The sequence below is a fragment of the Pithys albifrons genome, chromosome Z (genome assembly GCF_047495875.1).
Source record: "Pithys albifrons albifrons isolate INPA30051 chromosome Z, PitAlb_v1, whole genome shotgun sequence".
NCBI lineage: Eukaryota > Metazoa > Chordata > Aves > Passeriformes > Thamnophilidae > Pithys > Pithys albifrons.
Window position 1 is genome coordinate 22952159 of NC_092497.1, and position 23285 is coordinate 22975443.

Here is a 23285-nt window from a genome sequence, read left to right on the forward strand (position 1 = left end):
TCGGCACACTGGTATAGCCTGTTGCTGTGCATTCAAAATTTCCTTCTTAAAACATGTCCATCCCTCCTGGACCCCCTTGCCTTTAAGGGTTGTTTCCCAGGGTATGCTCTAAATTAGTCTTTTGAATAGGCCAAAATCTGCCCTCCTGAAATCCAGTGTAGAGGTATTAATGGTGGCTCTCCTTGCATCCCTGAGGATTGAAAATTCTATTATTTCATGGTCACTACGCCCCAGGTGGCCTCCAACCACTACATCATCTACCAGCCCCTCTCTGTTTGTAAACAGTAGGTCTAGTGGGGCCTTACCCCTGGTAGACTCATTTACCAGTTGATGAAGGAAATTGTCCTCTGTACACTCCAGGAACCTCCTTGACTGCCTCTTCTCTGCAGTATGAAGCTCCCAGCAGATATCTGGCAGGTTAAAGTCACCCACAAGAACAAGGGCTGGAGATTTTGAGACATCCGCCAGCTGCTTGTAGAACAATTCATCTCCTTCATCATCCTGGTTGGGCGGTCTGTAACAGACACCCACAAGGGTGTCAGCCTTGTTGGCCTTGCCCCTGATTCTGGCCCACAGGCACTCAACCTTATCACTGCTGACCTCAAGTTCAACAGAGTCAAGAGACTCTCTTAACATATAAAGCCACCCCTCCACCTCTCCTTCCCTGCCTGTCCTTTCTGAAGAGCTTGTAGCCCCCCATAGCAGCACTCCAGTTGTGTGAGTCATCCCACCACGTTTCTGTGACAGCAACTATGTCATAGTTTTCTTGTTGCACTATGGCTTCCAGCTCCTCTTGTTTGTTTCCCATACTGTGTGCTTTGGTGTACATGCACTTCAGCTGGGCCATTGATTTCATTCTCAACTCGGGCTCTACACCCTTAGGCTTATCTCTGGAGAGCCCAGTTGCTAAATAGCTTTCACTCAAAACTACAAAACACATAGTAAGTTTTTTTATTTAACATCTCATTGGGCTAAAAATGGCAATTACCCTGGAACTTCTACTACCTTGGTCCCCCTCATCCTCTCCTATGTGTCTTTACATCATCTTTAAAAGTCATGACAAATAATCACTCAAACACCATCCTCTGATAGTATACAACTCTTTACTTTTTTATCTACTGAAAACTTATTAAAGTTCCTATCTCAGTAAATGGCAATCTGGTCAATAAAAGACATTAATTTTCAAGGGTATAGGCACTACAGATATGTAGAATTGTTGTGCTTAAGGTTTACAATAACAATAGCTACAGAAAAGACTGGGATTACACAGAAAGGCAGCATTACAAGCCGTGATGAAATAGGTCTGAAAAAATGAAGACAGATACTGATAGGCAACACAGCATAACACAGTACTGCTTGTGTGGGAAGCACGTAGTGGTAAAGTTGCACACTCAACCTCTGCAGCACTTTGCACAGAAAGATGTTTCAGCTTTCCCAGCTGTTTATCTTGAAGGCAATAAATTTCTTTGCAAAGGCACAGAGGATACTTCTCTGTTGGTTCCAAATGTCTGCAAGGTCATGCAAGGAGGAGCTGGGCAATTCTGCATTTTGGCTCTACAGAATACAGCAAAATACTGAAGGAAATTGAGAAAACTTCAGGCAATCTGAAAGACTTAAAACAGAAATAATAAACAAAGTATGATTTTTAAAGTAAGAAGGACAGTTAAATATCTTTAATTTGTCTTTTACCTGAATTTGCATCTTATAAAAGCAGCTGAAAAAAACCTCCACAATGCAAATCTTGTTATAAGAGTGAAGGTCAACTTTAGCAGTTAAAATTAAGCAGTTAATCAGTTAAAACAGAGACTTTTCTTTTTTTTTTTGCCATGTTTCATACCCTTAAATATAAATTTCAATAAAAAGAAAAAAATGATCCAACAAGAAGTGGTTGCCAATAATAAAAAAGCTTATCACAAAGGCTAAGTATATCCTATTCCCTAATTAAAAGTACTCATGTTGTTTTCAAGTACATTTGTGGTCACACTACTACTTGTGAAAAGCTTCTAGGCGTATTCTGTTTGGATCTTCTGGATGTCTCAGTGCTATTCCAAATCGCAGCAGCAGCTCAATGTAAGGTGGCCAAAATGAGTCATCGATTGTTACATAAGGTTCGTGTGGTGTGGTCATTAATTTGCTTATCAGCATCTGTAAGACCAAAAAGAATAACATTTAGGAAATAAACAAAACATATAGAATTTTATCTCCTTTAACCAAATTTATACAAATTACTGTAACATAGACAATAGAAGAAATACAGGACTACAGGAGAAATACATGACCTGTTCAAAGTGGACATAAAGCAATGAACTTCCAATTAATTTCATTACATCTTTTTTGATGTAAAAATTAGAACTGGAACTCTCCTTTTGTCCAGAATAAATATAAATTCCTTATCTAAAAACAGAATTAATTAATGAAGTTAAAATCAGTTTTTACATTATTTTTTTGGTTCATGTAGACAGTGTTCATGCCCCCATAATATTGCTCATGGGGAATACTGCACACACTATAGATTAAAAAATCTTACCCATCCCCTGGTGCGCTTTTTATTGATCCCAGAGATATCACCTTTCTGCTCAGAGCTTCTAAATGTTATACTTTCCCAACTTCAGTTAGTACAAAATATTGTCTGCTCCTTTTTGCTCAAGAAAAACTCAAAATTCTTGCTACCAGATTTTATACTACTTTTGCTATGAAAAAACCCCCACCCAAATACGCAACTGTTTCTCTTCTTCAGAACATTCTGAAGAATTGTTCCAGTTATCTTTTTTGTACTTATTTGACCTGATTATGAGAATTTATACCCAATGCATTAGTTTAGATGAATTTTTGCCTAATGTTTTCTGACATCTGATATTCCAAAAGAACCTTTGTGGCTGTTACGTTTTTATCTGTATCTAAGAAAACACTTCTCAAATTTAACAGGGACTTGAACTTAGAACTACATCACTCAAAAACTAAAAATCTCTGAGAAAACAAAGATATGGGACATTGACATTTTAGGCCAAGATAGTTAAAATTAAAGACATTATTTGGATGTGTTCACATTTTCAGGAGATTAACAATATCAGAAAAATATGAAGGGCAGTTTTTAAGCACTAAAAGAATTTTCAAAGTCTTATTCCATAAGGACTGTGGCTATTCTAAATTCTGATCTGTTTTCAAGCTCTGCCTAATTTGGCATTATAGGTATGCTGAGATATTTCAAGCATGTAAAATGATTTTGATGATCTAAGCCCAACGCCTGCAATTTAAACCACAGCACAACACTGTCACAGTGATCAGATAACGGCATCTTATTACCAGAGAGTTTTTATCCACCATGTTTTGACTCAGAAAAAAACCTTTCCCACCAAGGACATTTTACATATAGATGCTTTGAACTGTCTGAAGAGTGAGGATGGAGGAGGAATAGGAAATTTAACTTCAAATGCTACATTTAAGACAAGAAGGAAAATTACGCTTTGCAATTCAAATTCATAGATTGCACTGTAATTAAAAACTCACATGAAGCAACGCTGGCATACTTATAAAATAAATTAGAAATGCATGAATCAGGTTGATTGCCTCGTATGAGAAGATAGTCATACATGAGACTACATTATTAGTTGGTCCTTCTGAGATTACACATTATTTGGTCCTTCTATAACTGTTACTACATTATATTTCAGAAATATTTTTATTAAAACAATACAAAATATAGTGTGAAATGGACCAATGTTTTGTGTTAAGCATAGTATTTGTCTCTCCTAATACAAGCCACTAAGGCACTTAAAGCTTCTTAAACTAAACATTATAAAATCAAGAAATATAAGATAACCATTCTGCAGCTTAAACTGAAGATTATTGCCACATCTCTTGTGAAAAATGGGGGCTTAATTTGATAGGAGTTAAAACAGAAAACTGACTTAGAATGTCATAGAATGGTTTGGGTTGGAAGAGAACTTACAGATTACCTAGTTCTGACCTCCCTTCTATGGGTAGCAATGCCTCCCACTAGGTCAGGATCCTTAGGGCACCACATCCAACCTGGCCCTGAACACTTCCAGGCATGGGGCATTCACAGCTTCCCTGGGCAACCTGTGCCAGTGTCTCACTGCCCTCACAGTAAACAGTTTCTTCTTAACAGCTAATCTAAATATATCTTCTTTTGGTATAAAACCATTTCCCCTTGTCCTATCACTTTCTGCCTGTGCAAAAAGTTGCTTCTCCTCCTTATTACAGGCCCTCTTTTAGTACTGGAAGGCTGCAATGAGGTCTCCCTGCACCCTTCTTAAAGACATAAAATTCTACATTAATTATCTTAATCAAATGCCATACACTTTTATTTATCTTATTATGATTAATAAATACATACTACTTTATTGTTGTTATTATTATCGTGAGTATTCAAAAATCCTCCAAATCTCTACATAATAAAATTGTCTTACCTCTACAATGTCTTGCAACGCCAGCAGTTCTACATCAGGATCCGCAGAAACGTACTGGAAAGATAACCAAGATAACCAAGATAAAAGTACTGGAAAGATAACCACAGCCAAATTAACAAAACCTCAAACTAGCAAGGTAAAATGTCAATTGACAAAAGAAAATAATCACACAATTATGTGATTGCATGGCACACAACAGATAACTTTTACTTAGATTTAGTCATGACAGAAATACAAGGTAGTACTTGAATCTAGCAGTTCAAAATCCTACATTTCAAAGGTAACATTTTTGAATTAATTATTAAAAGAGATCAATCTTAAGTGATCATAATGCATCTATTTGTGTTTACATTAAAAAAACCCAACAAGTACATCACATATATAACGTAGTACAGTGCAAGAACTTTCTAAGAATATCGATCTGTTAAGGAAAAAAATGGTTTTGGGAACTTTAGATAAATATTTGCAACAGAAATTTGCCAAAACTCAAGACTTTGTTTCTTAGTGCCTTAATATTTTTTCATGATTTGCAATGAATATTTATTTACTCTTACTGTAAATTCAATTTAAAAAATTGACCAAAGTTAAGAAATAGAATAATCAAAAATTTTTTTGAAAAAAAGTGTAATGATAAAATATCATTAGAAAATTACATGTTTTCCTTTGTAGCAAGCAAATCAAGCCATTTGTCTATAAACTTATAAGAGATTCTTTAGGCAGCAATGCCACTGGATCTGTTTGTACTGTTGAATGGTGAACCTGATTATTTCCTTTTTCAGTTTTATCTTTTTTACCCTTTCACTTCACTTTCAACAAGATGAAGGAGGTAATGCAGCACTGGCAGCTGCTTACTCAGCATTGAATAGGTCACCTTAAGTCCTATGATATTACCAGCTGAACTGGACAGAAGAACAGAAGAAGAATAAAAGCAAGAAAGAAAAATTTGGAGAAAGTAATTTCTGACACTTTTTTTTCCAGTTAAAGTTTTTAATACTGTCACCTTCAGGGAGTCAGAAGTGGGACATACTCCCTGCTCCATGAAAACTTTGCAAACCATGGAGATAGGACTCAATAAATTTGTGCCTTTATCTTGATATTTGGCTGTGGAAATAGAACGTACACTAAGTATCTGAAAAAGGTTCCTTAGAGCAAACATGAAGATACCTCATAGCCTCAGCTGTTGTATTTCCCTGGTCAAAAATACTACTTAGCAACTTACGGTAGTGGGTTCAAGTTTCATGTTTCAAAGTTGGAATTAGATTATGACTTCAGGAATTACTAAAACTGATTGTATACACAGAATAAAATCCTAAGGATATTATTTTACTTATATATTTTAAATATTTTAAATGTCACCAGTATAATAAGTATCTTTAATTAATTAATACTTATAAAGTCACTTTAAGCGGGATGCTCAGCATTTAATTATTTAACCTGAGAGGCACCTCCTGCCTTCCCTCAGATAGATTTGCGTAAAGAATATTCCTCAACTTATGACTTTTCATATTCTTATCTTGGAAAAAAAGTGTGCTTTGTACCCAAGATTTAAAATGCCAGATAATTCTTACCACAGTCACTGTCTCTATGAAAGGTGCTGGCCCTGGCTAGGGGAGCTAACCTGGGCTGCTGTGACACACTCCCACTCCCAAATCCACATGCCTGGTGAGTGGAGTGGGACCATCAGGGCAGTTCACACTCCCCTGCAGCCATGTCAGCTCCACCCTTGGCCTCACACAGAACTCCAGATGATTCCACAAAGTGAAGAAAAATTACTGGTGTAGAGAGTTGGTGTTGCCAGAGTGTCAAACCAAGCTGACAATAGGAGTGCATAATGTGCTTCCCCAAATCAACAGAGCAACAAATGTCATTGTTGCTAATGATTACAATTTGTATTTCTGACACAACTAATAAAACAACAGAGGTGAAGATGGCCAACTGTCCTGCCTTCACAGTTAATCACTTAGATGCAGCTTATGGGGGATCAGCAGTTCAGACACTGACATCCAAGTGAATCAAAAGATAGAGAAAAAAACTATGAATTCACAAGGAGTGAAAAGAAAAGACTTGTCAGAAAACAAACTGAGTTTAAGAATTCAGGAAATGCATGAATAAAATGGAAACTAAGGGAAGATAAAACCTTGTGTTGAAATTATTCAAAATAAATTTTTATATAAGGAAAAGTGAATGGTGACAGCCAGCCTGGCTTCATAACAGACCAATGGCACTCAACTCAGCTGGTGGCCTTCTAGGACACAGTTACAGTGTTGCTGATGTTTTATGTACATGGACTGTGCAGAGGATTTGACACTGTTCCATACCACATTCTACTTCTGAACGGGAGAGACTGAGAGCAAAATGTGTCAAATTTACTAATAGCAGGAAACTGAGGCATTGGTATGCAGAAAAACTAAGATTCAACAAAATAAGATGTTTCAGTAATACATTGAAAATGATCGTCATGTCTTGAACTCTCCATTTTGTGCTTTTATGTGCAAAATACGTAAAATACTTACTGCAAAACCAAGATTTTTAACTAAAAGCTCAGGGTTCATTAGTTGCAACTAACAGATAGAAACAGACGAGGGTGTAGTTAGTTGCTTTGGTGATGGATGTGAGCTAGTAGTTTTGTTTATAATACTGTTTTTTAGCAGGTTCCACAAAAGAGGAATCCACATGAAAATAAATACAGAAAATGGGTGTTATTAGGTCAAGCCAGGGAATTGAAAAATAATCTTACACAAGAAGAACATAAAAGCGTTGCTAGTTCAATTAGCAAAACAAGGAAAGGCTAGAAGATTGCTGTCTATAAATAGATTAGGAGGAATAAACACAATAAAGAAAAAGACTAAGGAAAATACTGGGGTTAGAATACGCGGTAACTGAGACTGGAAGCTATGAGATAGTTCCTAACCAGAGTACTGAGGCACTAAAAAAACTCCAGTAGAAACAGTAGTAACAAAAATGATTTAAAATAGAGTTCAACCATAATATTAAAGGAATTATATTATGTGGTTGTCTGAATAACAGGGAACTGAACTAAAGAAATCCTTTCTATTTCTGTAATCTTAAGAGTGTCTGAAATCAAAATCAAGCCCCTACCTTTTTTGTTGTAGCTTTCTTGTATCTGTTGAATAGTAGTGGTAATAGTTTTACTTTTATTGCAGACTTTGAATTTATTATGCAAAATACTCCCTGGCTGCCTATTTTCCCTAAAGTTTTAAGATAACTTTTGGCCCAATTTGCCTGAACAAAATCTGATGGTTAACATTCCAAAATACTCTGTAATTATAAACACTTGTCCTTATTGTTCCAAACCCACTATTAGACAATTAAAATTAGCTGTGCCAAGGAAAACAGTAATCCATCTGCATAGTTGAGTAAAAAAGAAAATGGGTCAATCTTGACTGAACCCCTCACCATTTCCAAATTTGGCATAGCTCATAGTTCAGTAGGAAATACAATACATTGGGTAAAGGATACATGCATTAAAAAAGAAAATATCCAGCTGGGAACAGCCTTAAATAATATAAAACAGTCTGAAAAATATAAATTGAACCTAAAGGATCATCTGTAAGAATTATACTTATTTCAAAATACAACTGCACATTCTGTGTTAATGACTTTGAAAAGATGTTGCATCTAATCAAATAGAAATTGAACATTTCAAATTTAATAGTCATAGAAAAATCTTACCTTGTTTTCACCATTCTGTAGAGGGGGATAATGTTTTTCTAGGAATTTACACAGAGCAGTCAAGAGTTCTCTCTTATAGGTCTTCAATTGCGAGACTTTATTGTCCAGATCCTCCAATTCTCTAAATTTAAAATAGTAAAAACATAGCAATAGAGTATGAAATCAAATAAAATTTAAAAGTTCCTTGTAAGTAAAAAATTCCCTCATTTTCTGTTCTTATGAATGCAACATCTTGAATGACAGGATATAGTAGCAATATTTTCCATGTTTCAAATCTGGATTACTTGGCAATTATCTGAGCTATTCAACAAAATGAAGAGTATCTTTTAAGAGTTTGTTTGGTCACTTGCTCCTGTTCATACTTAAATTCTTCAATATAAAAACTCAACAATGTAGAAATACCTTGTTTTGGTAAGTCGTTCAGCTTGAGGTTTTGTCTCTTCTTCAATTCTGTTAAGAATATTTATCATCCTGCTCTGTTCCTCATACCACTGCTGTTCTCTTTGAAACATGAAAAGCAGGAAGTGTCACAACAGATAAACAGTTTTCTTGGGCAGTCAAAAAAAAAAGCTTACAGCATTCTAACATCCAAATTATTGTATTACCTTTTCAGTTCTTCTTCTAATTGTTTATTCTTTGACCAAACTGCTGACAGTGCCATTTCAAGATCATGCTTTACTTTCTGCAACTATAAAAAAAGCAAAAATGAAACTACATCTTACAGGTAGCCCAGTCTCTAGCATTTGTTCTATGTAAGGGTACATCTGGAAATCTGATACAAAGGGCCAAAATGATGTGCATTTCTTAGGAAATATGGCTACAGTGTGACACACTATTTTAAAATTCAGTTTAAAATACAGGAGCTCTTTAAAACATTACTGTCACCAGTTGCTCATTAGTGTCTTATTGAAACTGTAAAATTTTACCTGAAGTGGATTATGGAGCACACACATGAACTGCTCAGCTGATGAACTACTGAGGAGAAAATGTCTACAGCACCAGGGCTGCCCTGTCTAAATCATTGCAAATGCTTGCAAGAGTGAATCCATCCTAACTGCAGTAATATAAAACACACAGAAAACTAAAGGAGGACTAATTGCATTCATAATTTAAATGTTCCTTGGTGCTATGGAGGTATCTGGGAGACATAAGAAGGAGAAATAAAACTACTGCAGCTAAAAGCTATAGGCAATGCTGAATCTAGGGAACAGTGGACTCAGTGGGCTGGGCCATTCACCACAGAATCACAAACAAAAGGTGTGTTGGGGACCACATTCAGTGCAGGTCAGTGTGCAGCTGCAGCCCGAGCTGCAGGTTGAGCTCTGTGGGGCAGGAGACAGAGCCTGAGGTAAGAGAGGATGAACTGCCAACTCTTTGCAAAACAAAGAGTCCAGGGACATGTGGGCCAGCCAGGAAGCCTGGACACTGAAAGACATGGCAGGAGCTGATGACACCCCAACTTTTGCAGTTTTAGACTGCAAAGGTATAAAAGCCCAGGGGTTCCTTTGTTCTGGGTCCCTCCTCAGAAGCACCTTTTGAGCTGTTCTTTAGTTATTACTGCACCATGATTAAATTATTTTAGGGATCTGGACATGTAAGACTCTGTTTAGAAACCTGGGAAAGCAAGGAAACCTGGGGTCAAGCCAGTAAGGAAGCCTGGTCTGACCCTGTGAGTATGGAGTGTGTGGCTGTGCAAAGGGGCCTTGGTGCCAGCTCAGGTGGTGCAAGTGTGACTGCCAGAGTGGCTCCTGGGAGGGGTGGACAGGGAAGTTTCCTCAATAGTTGGAAGGCACCACAGTGGGTCATCTGGTCCCACCTCCATGCTCAAGCAGGGTCATCCTATAGCACATGGCACAGGATTGCATCCAGACATTTTCTGAATATCCCTTGATGAGGGAGACTCCACAACCTCTCTGGGCAATCTGTTCGGTGCTTGGTCATCCCCATGTTCATGTTTAGGTAGAAATTCCTGTGCAGCTGTTTTTGCCCATTGCCTCTTGTCCTGTTGCTTGGCAGCCCTGAGAAAAGCCTGGCTCTATCCTCTTAGCACTCCCCCTTCAGATACAGACACCGACGAGGTCCCTGTTAGTGCATTATGTTTTACAAAGCAATGTTTCTAATAGTTTATGTTTTTTCTAATATAAACCTACGATTTGGATGCATTTTGTCTGCTTTCACATCAAATATGAGAACTTAAGAATTTAGCTCAAAGAAATACAAATTCTGAAAATATACTACAGAAGCAAATATGCTCCATATATACAACATCTGAAAAACCTGGAATCCTCCAATATCAGACCAACATGCCGTACAGGCAAATGAAAGTGTGTAACTAAACAACTTGTCCATAGTGACTCTCAGCAGCAGTTGGGTTCCCTGCTGTGAGCGATACCAGAAGGCATCAGACACATGAGTATTCTTAGGTCATGTGCCATTCCTACATCCCATCAATACAGTGTAATGTTACCCATAAGACATTCTAGATTTTTCGTCTAAGGCTGGGTTAACTCAAGAAATTACTTTCAAATTATTGCCACAGAACTTGATGTCTAAGAATATTGAGTCTTCCATGTAACACATAACATTACATAATTTTCTGTCAATTATGAAGTGCAATATACAATAACTTCCTTTAAAAAATGCATACAAATATCTTTAGGGCAGGTGTCAGAGGATGGTGTCAGACTCTCTTCAGTGGTGCCCAGTGATAAGACAAGGAGCAACAAGCACAAACTGGAACAGAGAAAGTTCCATCTAAAAATGAGGAAAAACTGCTTTAAGGGAGGCTGTGGAATATCTTCTCTGGAGATATTCAAAAGCCATCTGGACACAATCCTGTGAGGCACTTACGGACAGAGTTTAGTGATGGATTTGGATGGTTGAACAGAGGCAAAAGACTCTGGTTTTTATGTATTAATTGTGTGTTACTCACTGACTTGCATAGTAAGCCAATTTTAGTAGTTATAATACAGAAGAAAAAATCCATTAGAACAACAACAATGCCTGAAGAAAAATACACAGTGTCTTAGCAGTAGTCCATCCCAAGAATAGTCATAGGAAAATGGAGCAATATTACATACTGTTTTTCTTTTTCCCCTCAACAAAATTTTATTATCTATTAACAAACAAAAAGACTTACCTCTTCTATTCCCAATTCTAATACTACATCTGGATTGGCAGAAATCACTGAAAAATAAAATTAATTGGGTTTTTTTTCACATTGGATGACAAAGACTTATTTAAACTAAAAAGCAGCCCGGCTAGAGAGAAACTTGTGTAGCTTCTAAAAAATGTCAGCAGCAGTTTACCCATATTTTGTGGTGTCCTGTCAGGCTTTCCTACTATCACTACTCAGGAAGTTACATTAGACTGAAAAAAGTGTAGTGTTAATGCCTCTGTTATGTTTTATACCTCAGCTAGTCCCAGGTATACAGGCATATGTACATAATGACTGTGCATCACATGTCAATATACTTCAAGATAAACAAGCCTGATTTTTTTCAGCAGATGACATTCCATCAACATTACCAGTGTGAGCAATCAAATTCCTCCAGTCTTCCATCCATATTAAACAGCCTCCCAGATGCTTGACTGGGATTCTAAAACCTATCCGTTCAGAAAGCATGTCCCTACCCCTACTGTTCACAAGAACAGCTACACGTAGAGAGATGGAAGACCCAGCAAGGCCAATATCCTAAACCCAAGACTGAGCAACAGCAGCACTTAAGGGAAAGGATAGTACAATTCAAGAACATGGAAATATTTCCCCAGAATGCTTCTGCGAAATGCAGTGATTTATGGCTCATGGATTTTAAGAATAAAATGTGAACTGTTGTATTTGACAGCCTTCAATGGGCTCATCAATTCTCACTTTCATGTCACCTTCCATCATCTGCATAAAAGTATAACTTTTTTGAAAGTGAATTATTTGAATACATTAACAAGAGAAATGATACCTACTCTAACAGCTTTAAATCTTAATGTGACAAGGATTTTTTCAGTGAAAGTCTGGGCTTCAAATATTTTAATTTTAAAAAGTAATTATTTAAATAAAAGCTCTTCCTTTAACAAAAAAGAAAACCCTTAACCCTCTTCTGAAAGGGCGAAACATCTCCTTAATGCATACTGTTAATTTCATAAATTTAGAAAAGTACCTTTTTTGGAAATGTTACAGTTCTTACCTCAACAAATTTTGAGAAGCCTGAGATTAGTAGTTTTAAAAGCAGTTTTTGTTCTGACATGAAAATCAGAAAAACTACTGAGTTAAAAATACACTAAGTTACATGTCCTAGTAAAATCCTTTCAGAGTATTACTGTGTCTAAATATTGACACAAAATTTCACTAGTACACTCCCAAATTAAGATTAAGAGCTGCAGGAGGTAGTGGTCTGTGCTATTATTCAAGCAGTATTTCTTAAAATACATGAACAGCCTACATACACATGATAAAATTCAGAGGCGAACTTTTGTTGCCATTCACTGGCATATTTGAAGAAACCCATTCAACTCTTCCCCCTGCACCTCCCAGCTGACAGGATTATTTTAAGCCCTCATTTATCAGTTATTATCAATCTCTACTATTGGTTTCCAGCATTTCTTAATTTTTAGATACCTAATCCTGAGTTCATGCTTGCCATTCAATACTCATATTACGTCAGTATCAGAATAGAAGACTTCATCTTCCTGGGAAAGAACTCGCTAACTGTAATTTAGTGTGGGAACAACGCAGATTTGAGACACTGGGACAACACATTTACGCCTGCCACTGTAAAGTCACTGGTTGTTCTGTCTGCTAACAGCTAAAGCTTTCCCAGTTGTACAATCACTACACTTGCAAAAATCAAATGGCAGACAGAACTGTCTAGTGATACACAGAACAGTTACTAAGCAAAATACTACCAGATGCTAGGAATGTAAAAGCAACTACCATGCACATGTTTACAGAAACTGTTAAAATAAAAAGACATTTGGCAGAATGCTGTTATTTTGCAAAGAAAAACAGAAACTATGCAGAGACCATGACTAGTTTAATACGGTTTAAATACTGTTGCTTTCATTTCCTTATTTTGCAAAGGTAAAAGTTAAATTCTATTTTTATAAGCCAAATGCTTTTAAAAAAGTTTTAATTCAGCTGATTTAGCATATCTAGAACTATATAAATACAACCAGAAATGGAGAAAGAACAAGAGACTCAACTAAAAGCTTTGCAAAAATAAAATCTGCATCATGAACTCAAGACTATTTGCCAATATTGTGTTCAAAAAAATGTAGAAATGCCAAGTTATAACCTCTGAAAAGAAGATTTAAAATTGAAATGCTGACAGGTTCTCATTTACAGGAAATGAACTGGCCACTACTAAAAGCAGAAACCAAAGTAACAAGACAGACTGACATTCATGCTCTATTAGTAAATTGTATGAAATCAGTATTTCTGCTATTCTATTTAGATAATTTCAGATAATGTTTTCAGTTAAGTAATTCCTCCTTCAAGACAAACAGTAGGTAGAAGGAAGCCAAGATGAACAGAGAAGTAAGCAAAGTAGACTCTTAACTTTCATACAAGCACAATAACTCTATCCAAATTCTTAGTAACTTCTTTTTTTTCACTTGGAAAGGTAGCCAAAAAGGCAAAGCTTTGGCTGCAAAATATTATTTGCATTATAATATACATAGATAATTTCCCTATTACAAAATTAATAATAAATACTATCATCTGGGAACAAGTAAGAACGGTTGAACAAAGCAAGTCAGCAAGCCATAAAAACAGGTCAGGCCCCAAGGATATTTTTAAGCCAATAGTTTAAAGTGTAGTATACATATTTTAGTAAGGAAATTTAACAACCTGTTATGGGTTTAGCCAGGTAGGCCTAAAATTTAGGTTTTAAAGTTCAGACTAGGCCTGGAATTGTCAGCTGACTTGAGCTGGGCTGGGCTAGCTAACAGCTGACTTCTTCTAGCCAGTAGTGTTGTATTCCATACCACATTACAACATCATCTCAGAAGGGATAAGAGCTGGTGTGTGGGAGGTGTTAAATCAGTTCCATCATGGCTGAAGTACAGAAAGGATGTGGTGCAGTTGTTCCGCTCTGTTGGGCCCTGCTCCTGCTGCCGCTGCATCATATTTTGTTTTAGTTTCAGAGAAGTAGAAATATTTTGTTGTTATACTTTCTCTTTCTTGCAGTGTCTGGCCACGTGAGCCTTGCAAGAGAGTGAAATCAGTCAACAGTGACGCTAAAGTAAAAAGAGAATTTTGAAGAACTTAGGGATTTATACCTTTTGACTGATAATGCCTAACATAAAAGAGCTACCACTTATCTCAGTGGTTTATGATTCTCAGGATCACTAAGTGTCCTAGATTCCTGTTTCGTTGATCTAATGTCTTTTACCACCTTATCTTGAGCTGAAACCTCCAATCCCTGTTAAATCAGGTATTTTATTATGGTGTAACGGACTCAACACTAAAGGTCTAGTTCAAAGTTTCAACTAGTACATATAAAATAATATACTTCTGTGAAGTGTCAGTAAAAAAATAATCAGAAGAGGTACGGTTAAAAATTTACCTCAGCAAATTGTATGGCCAGACTTTGCAAATGCAGATTTGGGCTGGGCTCTCCCCACATGGGTGTGCCCTTCCAGCCTGTGCAGTGGATTTTTTAGGTGAGGCACAGCGTGCGCAGAACTGGCCCCACCGTTTAAGTCCTCAGGTCCATCTGCCACGGCCGAGCGAGCTTGGACAGTGACAGTGAAGTCCTCGGGACTGTCACAGCACCCGATACTAACCGGGGCTGACCCTGCTGAGCATCCGAGATCTGACGGGATGGGATGGCAGGGAGGCATTGAACTGCCAGGGGACGGTCCCCACTGAGACTCGAACTCAGATCCTCGGGATTCTGAGTCCAGAGTGCTCTCCATTACAGCATGGGACTGCCCCTCAGCAAATTATTGTCAGCTTATTAGCAATACTTGCAAAGATAAAAAATATAACAGATTCTTAAAAGACAAAATGAAGACAATATTATTTGACAAAGTAGTTCTATTCTTAAAAATAAATACAAATGAAAGATGGAGAAGAAACAAACATACAGAGAAGAAGATGAAGAAGGGTAACAGCACAATGGACTTTTGTTACTTTGTTAGGAGATTTGCTGGGAGTTATTCCATTTAACTGACTGATGAATGGTAGTCTAAATCATGCACTTATTTGAGCAGAATTATAAGATTAAGTTGTAGAGGAATTCACTTTTAATTTAAAGTCAACTTAGAACTCAAGTGTAAAAAGAATAAATACACGCTGCTGTGGTTAAGTATTTAATTTAATTTTTAAGCAGTTGTCGTATGAAAACACAATCAGCAGACATTCAATATACCCACAGTTTAAAATACCTAGATGAAAGAAACTTTGCAGAACTTTATATAAGCATCCTTTGCAGGGGAAGTAGTTACTTACCTTCAGGACTTCTCTTGTGGCACTGCTGATAATCTGCAGCTAAAGCTTTGCATTGCAGGATCAATGGAAGGTCAAGCTGTGTAACAAGAAAAGAAGCATCTCTTGAAGTATGTTCAGTTGCATTGGTGTAAAATGAGGTAGAATGGGATAGGAATTACACTAATAAGTTCATACAGCAGAAAACAAAAGAGCATCTATTACAATAGAACACTTTTTTTTAAAATATCTTAAAGTCACTCGCAGGGATTAAGAAACATTTCTATTATTTTTTTAAAAAGGGGAAATAAGAAGGAGTCAGAGTTGGCAATTTTCCCCCAATTTTCTTTGTAATGACCACAACTGAAGAGGAGCTACTGGAAGCAACAACAAATACTTCACATCCCCACTTCTGCTTCATGGCCGATACACATTTCAGGTTAAATGAACTCAGAGTTACATGTGATGACTAAACAAAAGATTGGCTTCCAAAATAACCAGTAGTCAAATAAATTTTCTATCGAAACTGTATTTCTGGGCCCAACAAAAAAATGTCTTAAAACTAGTGTTCTAGATCATGATAATCACTGAAAATACAGAAAAAATACCAGTTCAGAAAAACTTAAAAAAGACAAGCTAAACAACCACAGATTAATTAAAAACTACTTATTTTACTATCTTCCTAAACTATGGAGAAAGAATATATTCATTACAGCTGTTCCAATTCCTGAAATTGAGGACCACACTCATAATTTTTTTTCAAATGCACTGTATTTTAAATATAGATATCATATCCCAAGTAATCTGATAGGAAATTAAGCATATATTCAAATACAAGAAGTTCTGCTGATATGGACAAGTATTCCATAAAGAACACTGCAGATTGCATTTGGCTTTTCATCAACTGAAAAAGCAAAAAACATACTAAAAACCATCAGGTAAAATCTCAAAATAAAAATATCAAGTACTGACTATTTAGGCTTATATTTTCACTACTAAAATAACTTTGCAAAGCACATCTTATACAAACATTTCTTATTTTCGGGTGTCTTCTCTTTTCTAATGGAGCACTATTCTTAACATTACCATCACTTCATTCTTTGTTCCTTTAAACTTGACAAAAATGGATGTATGAATGTGGTAGTTTTAGCCAGGCCTCAGTATTAGTAGGCCCTGAAAATCTGACATAAATTAGGAGAGACAAGTGTCACCTGACTTAAGCAACCAAAGGAATATTTCATACCACATGACACAAAACTGAGATATAAATACAGGAGTGGGAGGTGTTCAGTCAGTTGCCATCCTGTCTGCAGTGGAGGACACGTTGCTGCTGTCCTGGGCCTTGCTCCTGCCACCGCTACATCTCATTTTGTTTTAGTTCAGGGAAGTAGAGACATCTTTTGCCTTGCTGGGTGTCTTTTAGAGTGCTTTATGAATCTAGACTAATGAAATCTGGTTTTGGTGGGAGGTAGAAAATTGTTATATCTAACTTGTGTGTGTTATATTGCAGTTTTCTTTACTCTTTTCTGTATAAATATATGAACCTGTGTTGAGTTTCTAGGTTTTTTTTTTCCTTTCTCCCTTTTCTCAGCAGGAGGGGAAGGGAGGGCTTTGACTCTGTATTGGGCAGTTGGCGTTTTGCCAGCTCAACCCAAGACAGATTATTGGTGGAGATGCTGGGGGCAACGACCAAGGACCTGGCAAGTGTCCCGGGAGCTTGGCAGGTTTCCTGGAAATTGTTTTGTAAACTATTCGAGTTTATCTCATGTTTTGAGTTTCCATTTTTTTTCCTTTCTCCCTTTTCTTGGCACGGGGAAGGAGGCTGACACTCTGTATTGGGCAGTTGGCATTTTGCCAGCTCACCTCAAGACAATAAACGTTCTGGATGGTCCAATAACTAGACAAAAAGCTTTCAAATAAATAAATGTTACCATTAAGCAACCTTAAAACAAGGACCATCTTTTCAACAGACAAATACATACTGGAAATATGTATATCAGATGTCTCTCTCATGTCCTAGATATATTCCTAGCAAAATATGCTGCTCAGTAAGTAATGCATTACATTAAAGACCAGAATCATTCCACAAATGTACACAGCAAGATTACAGTTTTGAGGTGACTAAAGAAATGGACATTAGTGACAAGGAAGAAGGACATAACTTCTTTCCCAGCAACAAGGATTATACAGTAAACAGTTCCATCTGGAAGTAACTTACAATAACCATCTAGTCTAACTGCCACTTCAGGGCTCACCAGAAATTAAAGCATATTTTCAAGGGCATTGTCCAAATGCCTCCTGAACACTGAGGGGTTGGGAGCATCATCTCCTCAGCTGGAAGCCCATTCCAGGGTTTGAACACTTACTTGGTAAAGAAATGCTTCCTTATGTACTGTCTGAACCTCCCCTGGCACAACTTTGAACCATTCCCACACATCCTATCACTGGATACCAGGGAGAATAGACCATGATATCTCTCTCCACATCCTTGAGGAAGCTGTAGAGAGCAATGAGCTCATCCCCTCAACCTCAGCCTCCTTTTCTCCAAACATGCCTTCCAGCCCTCTCACACGTTTTGTTGCCTTTCTCTGGATGCATTCAAGGACGTTCACATTCTTCTTAAATTTGGGATCCAGAACTGCACTCAGCACTTCAGGTGAGGTTGCACCAATGCTAAACACAGCAGGATAAACCACCTCTCTTGACCAGCTGGCAGTGCTGTGTTTGATGCACCCCAGGGTGCTATTTGCCCTCCTCGCTGCCAGGGCAACACTGCGGACTCACAGTGCACCCCATTCCCTTCCTGCAGTGGCTCCAGAAATACCTTGGAGCAGCCCTGCTGTACCTGAATGGGACCTAAAAGAAAACTGGAGAGGGACTGTTTACAGGAGCATGTAGTGATATGGTAAGGACAATGGCCTCAAGCTGAAAGCAGGCAGGTTTAGATTAGATATTGGGAAGAAATTCTTTACTGTGAGAGTGCAGAGACACTGGAACATGTTGCTCAGAGAAGCTGCAGATGGCCCTATCCCTAGAAGGGCTCCAGGCAAGGGCTTTGGGCAATCTGATCTAGTGAAAGGTATCCCTGCCTATACCAGGGGTTTGGACCTAGATGATCTTTAAAGTCCCTTCCAACCCAAACAATTCTATGATTCTATGGTCTTTACCAGAAAATGAAGTATTTAGTGGAAAATTAAAAAAAACAAAAAACAAAAACTGTCTTACCGTGGTATCTGGTTGTAGCATTGTTTCCATTCCTAGAAGCATTATCTTGCTTTGATACTTGGTAGAAAAGAAACAAAACACAAACCATGTTTGCTTACTCTTCTTTTTTGTAAGAACAAAACACAGTGCTTAGAAATTTCAACATAACTTTTAATATAGGAATAAAAGAGTTGTTACTTGGATCCTACCACATCCTCAGATCCTTACCCAGAACAGCAACTTAAGAAATATTTTGAAATTGTACCACAGTAAAGCAGAACTTAATTAACTGGAAAGTAGAAAAGTAGCAGCTAAGAAAAGATGTATAATTTGAGTAAGAAGGCAAGTTCTGAGGGGAAAGTTCACACGGGAAAAGGCATTGAACAGATGAAGAACATGAGAAACTGGGAGGAGAGTCATGGACAAGGATGAACAGGGAAGCTGCAGAGAAGTCAGCACTATTTCTGCTACTCTTCTGGCTCTCCAAACAGAGCAATGCCATTCTAACATACGTTTTTAGTTTTAAGTGATTTAGGGCAGTGTACTGTACACATCAGAACTGCTCTGATTTTCAGAAGTGCACAACATCAGCTCCCATGACTGCAAGGGGATGTACATGCAGTCTGAAACTCAGGCCACCAAGGCTTCGACAGAAGACACCTGCTGAACTCTCTCTTGATTTGTAACTGTCAGCAATTCAACCTGTCCCATGACAGAGCAAGTATGTACTCAACTAAGCAGTAAAACTACTAAGCAGTACTTAGTTTGGAAATCAGAACACAACAAAGGATTTCTCCCACAAAAGCAGCTAATGATGACACGTAATCATCGGAACATCACACTGTAACCACATAACCCAGGACCTCACTCAGTGACTAGTAGTTGTTTAAACTTTTTGCTTGAAAATCTGTGCATCCAGGATGAATATTCAAAGTAATGAACACCCTACTGTTTTTATCAATTCCCCAAAATCACACACATTATCAGTTCCTGTATTATTTTGGGAATAATGCGAAGGAGATACAAGATATCAAAGATTTTCAATTAAATTGAAAATAGTAAGCATTCTAACTTCCCTTTCAATTTGAAAATTTAAAAGAAAGTTCAAGTCCTTCCAAAGTGGTGACAAACAAAAGTTGACAATAAATCTAGTCTGTCACTTCCAGTTCACATACCTGTTCCAACTCCTTCCACAAGTTGTCACATTCCTCCAGGAGTTCCTTGGCTTCTATAGGACAAACTTCATTGCCGGTTTCTGCACTGATGACTGCAGCCTATTAACAAGCAAGTAGAACAGTTACCATGTAGATCTACAATAATTAGTACCAGTTACTGAACCACACCTGCCACTTCAGCTCAAATATGCAACAGAACAATCTTCATAAATCCAAAGCTTTCAGTTAACTTCCCTGTAGCTGTAGATAGCATGCAATCATTAAGTAAAATCAGCTAATTATATGACTATGGTAAAATTAGAAGACATTAATAATTTACTTTTAAAATCGAATCACAAAATCCTAATTTTCAAAACTGCTTTGATTATCTGCAATGGCTTTTTTATTTTTCAACAACAGTTAGAGAATCTCACATTTACAAAGCCATGCATACATCTGCATACATCCTCCATACATCTGCAAAATTCTTACAGCTACTTCTGCTCTGTTTTCCAGGAAATGTTCTGATCTATTTCTCCTTCATTAGAATTCATATTATTTTTGATTAACAAATTAAAGCATCCTCAAAGTTACTAGAAAAACAAACAAAAGAATCTAAAAGATATACACATAACCAAGGAAAAAGGGCACCAGGACATCCAAGAGAAAAATCAACCCAAGTTAAATGAAAAACTTTCAGAAACTGTTGGGTCAGAGAGAAACACAGAAAATCCAGAAATTTAATCCTAGTTAAATCTATTAAGAGATACCTGAATGACAACAGCAATTAAGAAGGAAAACACAAGAGGGGCCAAAATGGCAGTCAAATGAAATTTTTCCAAGGTGAAACAACCAACAGGAATTTCCAAGATGTATCAAATGCAGGAAGCCTTTAAAAACAGTTAAGTGGATCACTAAGTCCACCAAATACATGGAAATTAAAGAGATCGAAAAAAGGAAATAAAGATCTAAAGAAGAAACATACTTCTCTTAATGATGCATAAATTCCTAACTCAACTTTTGTTCATTTTCAGAACAAAAACACAGCATCAGAGAAAATTATGTTGAAATGCAAAAAAAATTAGAAGTAGTGAAAAAGCTAGTAATTCCAAAGTTTAAGTATGCCATAGCAAAGTGCATAAGAAAAAAAAATCAGAATATCTCACTGAATGCTGGAATTATTCTAGACAACTAAAAGGTAGCAACACTTCTAGTAAGTCTTCCTGGCGAATTTGTTGCATTCATAATTAAAAACAGAACCATAGAAAATCTAGGTTGTCATGATCTGATAAGGTCTAATGAACATAGTTTTTGCAAAGGAAAATCATTTTCTTCTTAAGAGTCCTGGAATGCTTCCATAATATAAAAGAGAACTAGTTTATTAAGACTTCTGAAATGCCTCCAGCAAAGACTGCCCAGAAGAAACTAAGAAAGAAACCAAGCAGCCTTGAGATACAATGTACTTTTTTTCTCAGACAAAAAATTGTCCAGGAGACAAAGAAAGAGGGTTTGAGTAAGTGGGAAAAAAGAAAAAAAGGGAGTAGAAGAAAAAGAACTCAACATTTTGAAAGGCATCTTGAGGTGGAATAAAAAAGTCATATCCCCCTGTGTCCCCTGCAATATTACCATTCATCATCATGAAAACACTACATGAAATAAAACTCTGATTACACAGACAGAAAAAATTCACTACACAAAAGTGATTAAATGATTCTGTTATTCTTGACTTTAAATTTCCAAATCTATTTCATACATTTCAGAATGTACATATTGTGAGATGACAGGCCTCTACAGTGCAAGCCAAAGTGACTTGTGGTTCTTAATGCTGTGCTCTTAATTATCTTACACAGTGCATACACTGAAACATTATTTAGATTTTTTTCTTGTAGCTTGCAGTTTTTTCCCATATCTGCATGGAGAAATTAGGTTTCTATTTTTACATGATACCTGAAAATTTAAGACTTTTTTTGCCATACCATTAGTATTAATGCATTAATGCAGTTTCAACACCTTATTCCTTCTGACCTTGTTTTAGGACTACATAATTAGGTAAAAAAAATACATGCGGGGCCGAAGTGTGCATTGTAGGCTCTGTGCCAGTCAAGCAAACAGGCAAGCTTTAGGAACGTGACAGACTCACAAAACCGGCCAGATCAGGAGGGGCCACAGAGGGTCATCCCAGAGCACAATGCGCAGGATTGCATCCAGACACTTCTTGAGTATCTCCAGTGAGGGAGACTCTACACCCTCTCTGGGCGACCTGTTCCAGTGTCTGTCATTCACACCGCAAAGTTCTTCCTCATGTTGGGCTGAACTGCCTGTGCTGTTTCTGCCCCTCGCCGTCCCGCGTCCCCCTGCCCGGCACCGCCGAGTGGAGCCGGTGGCTCCATCTCCGTGTCCCCCTGCCCGGCACGGCCGAGCACCGCCTGGCTCCATGCCCGTGTCACCCTCCCTCCCTTCGGACAGGGACATCACAGACGTTGACGAGCCGAAATGTGCCGTGTGCTCAAAAACAACATGACCAGCTACGGGAAGACACTTGGTGCGGAGAGAGGGAAGTGTCCGCAGCCGTGGGAGAAGGACAGGAAGGCGGGAGTCCGCCTTGGGAGGGAGAAGGGGCGCCGAGCGGCAGTGCCGCCGCCACAGCGCTGAGCCCGGGGCGCCGAGCCCGCCGTGCCGGGGGCCAGAGATGCCCCTCCCAGCGTGAAAACCCCGTCCCGTGCCCGGGGGGCGGCTGCCCAGGCACGGGATGCCGGATCTCGGGATGTCCGATCCTGGGACGCCTGAGCCCAGGATGCCCGAGCCCGGAATGCCCGAGCCCGCGGTGCCCTAGCCCGGGATGCCGGAGCCCGGGATGCCTGAGCCCGGAATGCCCGAGTCCGTGGTGGTCGAGCCCGGGATGCCGGATCCCGGGATGCCTGAGCCCGGAATGCCCGAGCCCGCGGTTCCCGAGCCCGGGATGCCGGATCCCGGGATGCCCGGATCCCGAGCTGTCCCGCGCAGTGGGATGCCCCACCCCAGGCACGGGATGCCCCGAGCGGTGGAAAGTCTGGATCCCGCCGTGCCCGATCCTGGAATGCCCGATCCCAAGCTGCCCCGGGCGGTGGAATGCCCGATCCCGGTGCCCGATCCTGAAATGTCCGTCTCCCGTCCCCAGCTCCGGTGCCCGATCCTGGAATGCTCAATCCCGGTGCCCGCCCCCGGTGCCCGATCCCGAACTGCCCGCCCTCGGTGCCCGATCCCGGTGCCCGTTTCCGGATCCCGCCCCCGGTGCCCGATCCCAGCCGTTACTACCATCTTGCCGCTCGCCGCCGTCACTGCCACGCTTGCGTCACTGTCCGAGCGCCCGGCAGGTTTAAGGCGGGCTGCGGCGCGCGGTGG

At 38.7% G+C, this 23285-nt stretch overlaps 1 protein-coding gene across 1 annotated transcript; it reads right to left on the bottom strand.

Moving 5' to 3' along the window:
- Nucleotides 1-1084: 1084 nt before the first annotated feature.
- On the bottom strand, nt 1085-23083 carry CENPK (centromere protein K). Its single transcript, XM_071580432.1, has 10 exons — nt 22921-23083; nt 19926-20024; nt 18772-18828; nt 15571-15646; nt 11263-11309; nt 8729-8811; nt 8526-8624; nt 8124-8244; nt 4431-4484; nt 1085-2145 (listed from the first exon to the last, which is right to left on the bottom strand). The coding sequence occupies exons 3-10, from the start codon at nt 18811-18813 to the stop codon at nt 1987-1989; spliced, it is 681 nt and encodes a 226-aa protein (XP_071436533.1). The 5' UTR covers nt 18814-18828; nt 19926-20024; nt 22921-23083; the 3' UTR covers nt 1085-1986.
- Between the last annotated feature and the right edge of the window lie 202 nt (nt 23084-23285).

Excerpts from the sequence above, each read along its gene's own strand:
- CENPK (XM_071580432.1), bottom strand. The coding sequence starts at position 18,813 with ATGCTTCTAGGAATGGAAACAATGCTACAACCAGATACCACG. Across the intron at positions 8,812-11,262 it reads TAGAATTGGGAATAGAAGAG|TTGCAGAAAGTAAAGCATGA; the intron begins GTAAGTCTTTTT and ends CTTTTTTTATAG. Across the intron at positions 8,245-8,525 it reads GAACGACTTACCAAAACAAG|AGAATTGGAGGATCTGGACA; the intron begins GTATTTCTACAT and ends TTTTAAATTTAG.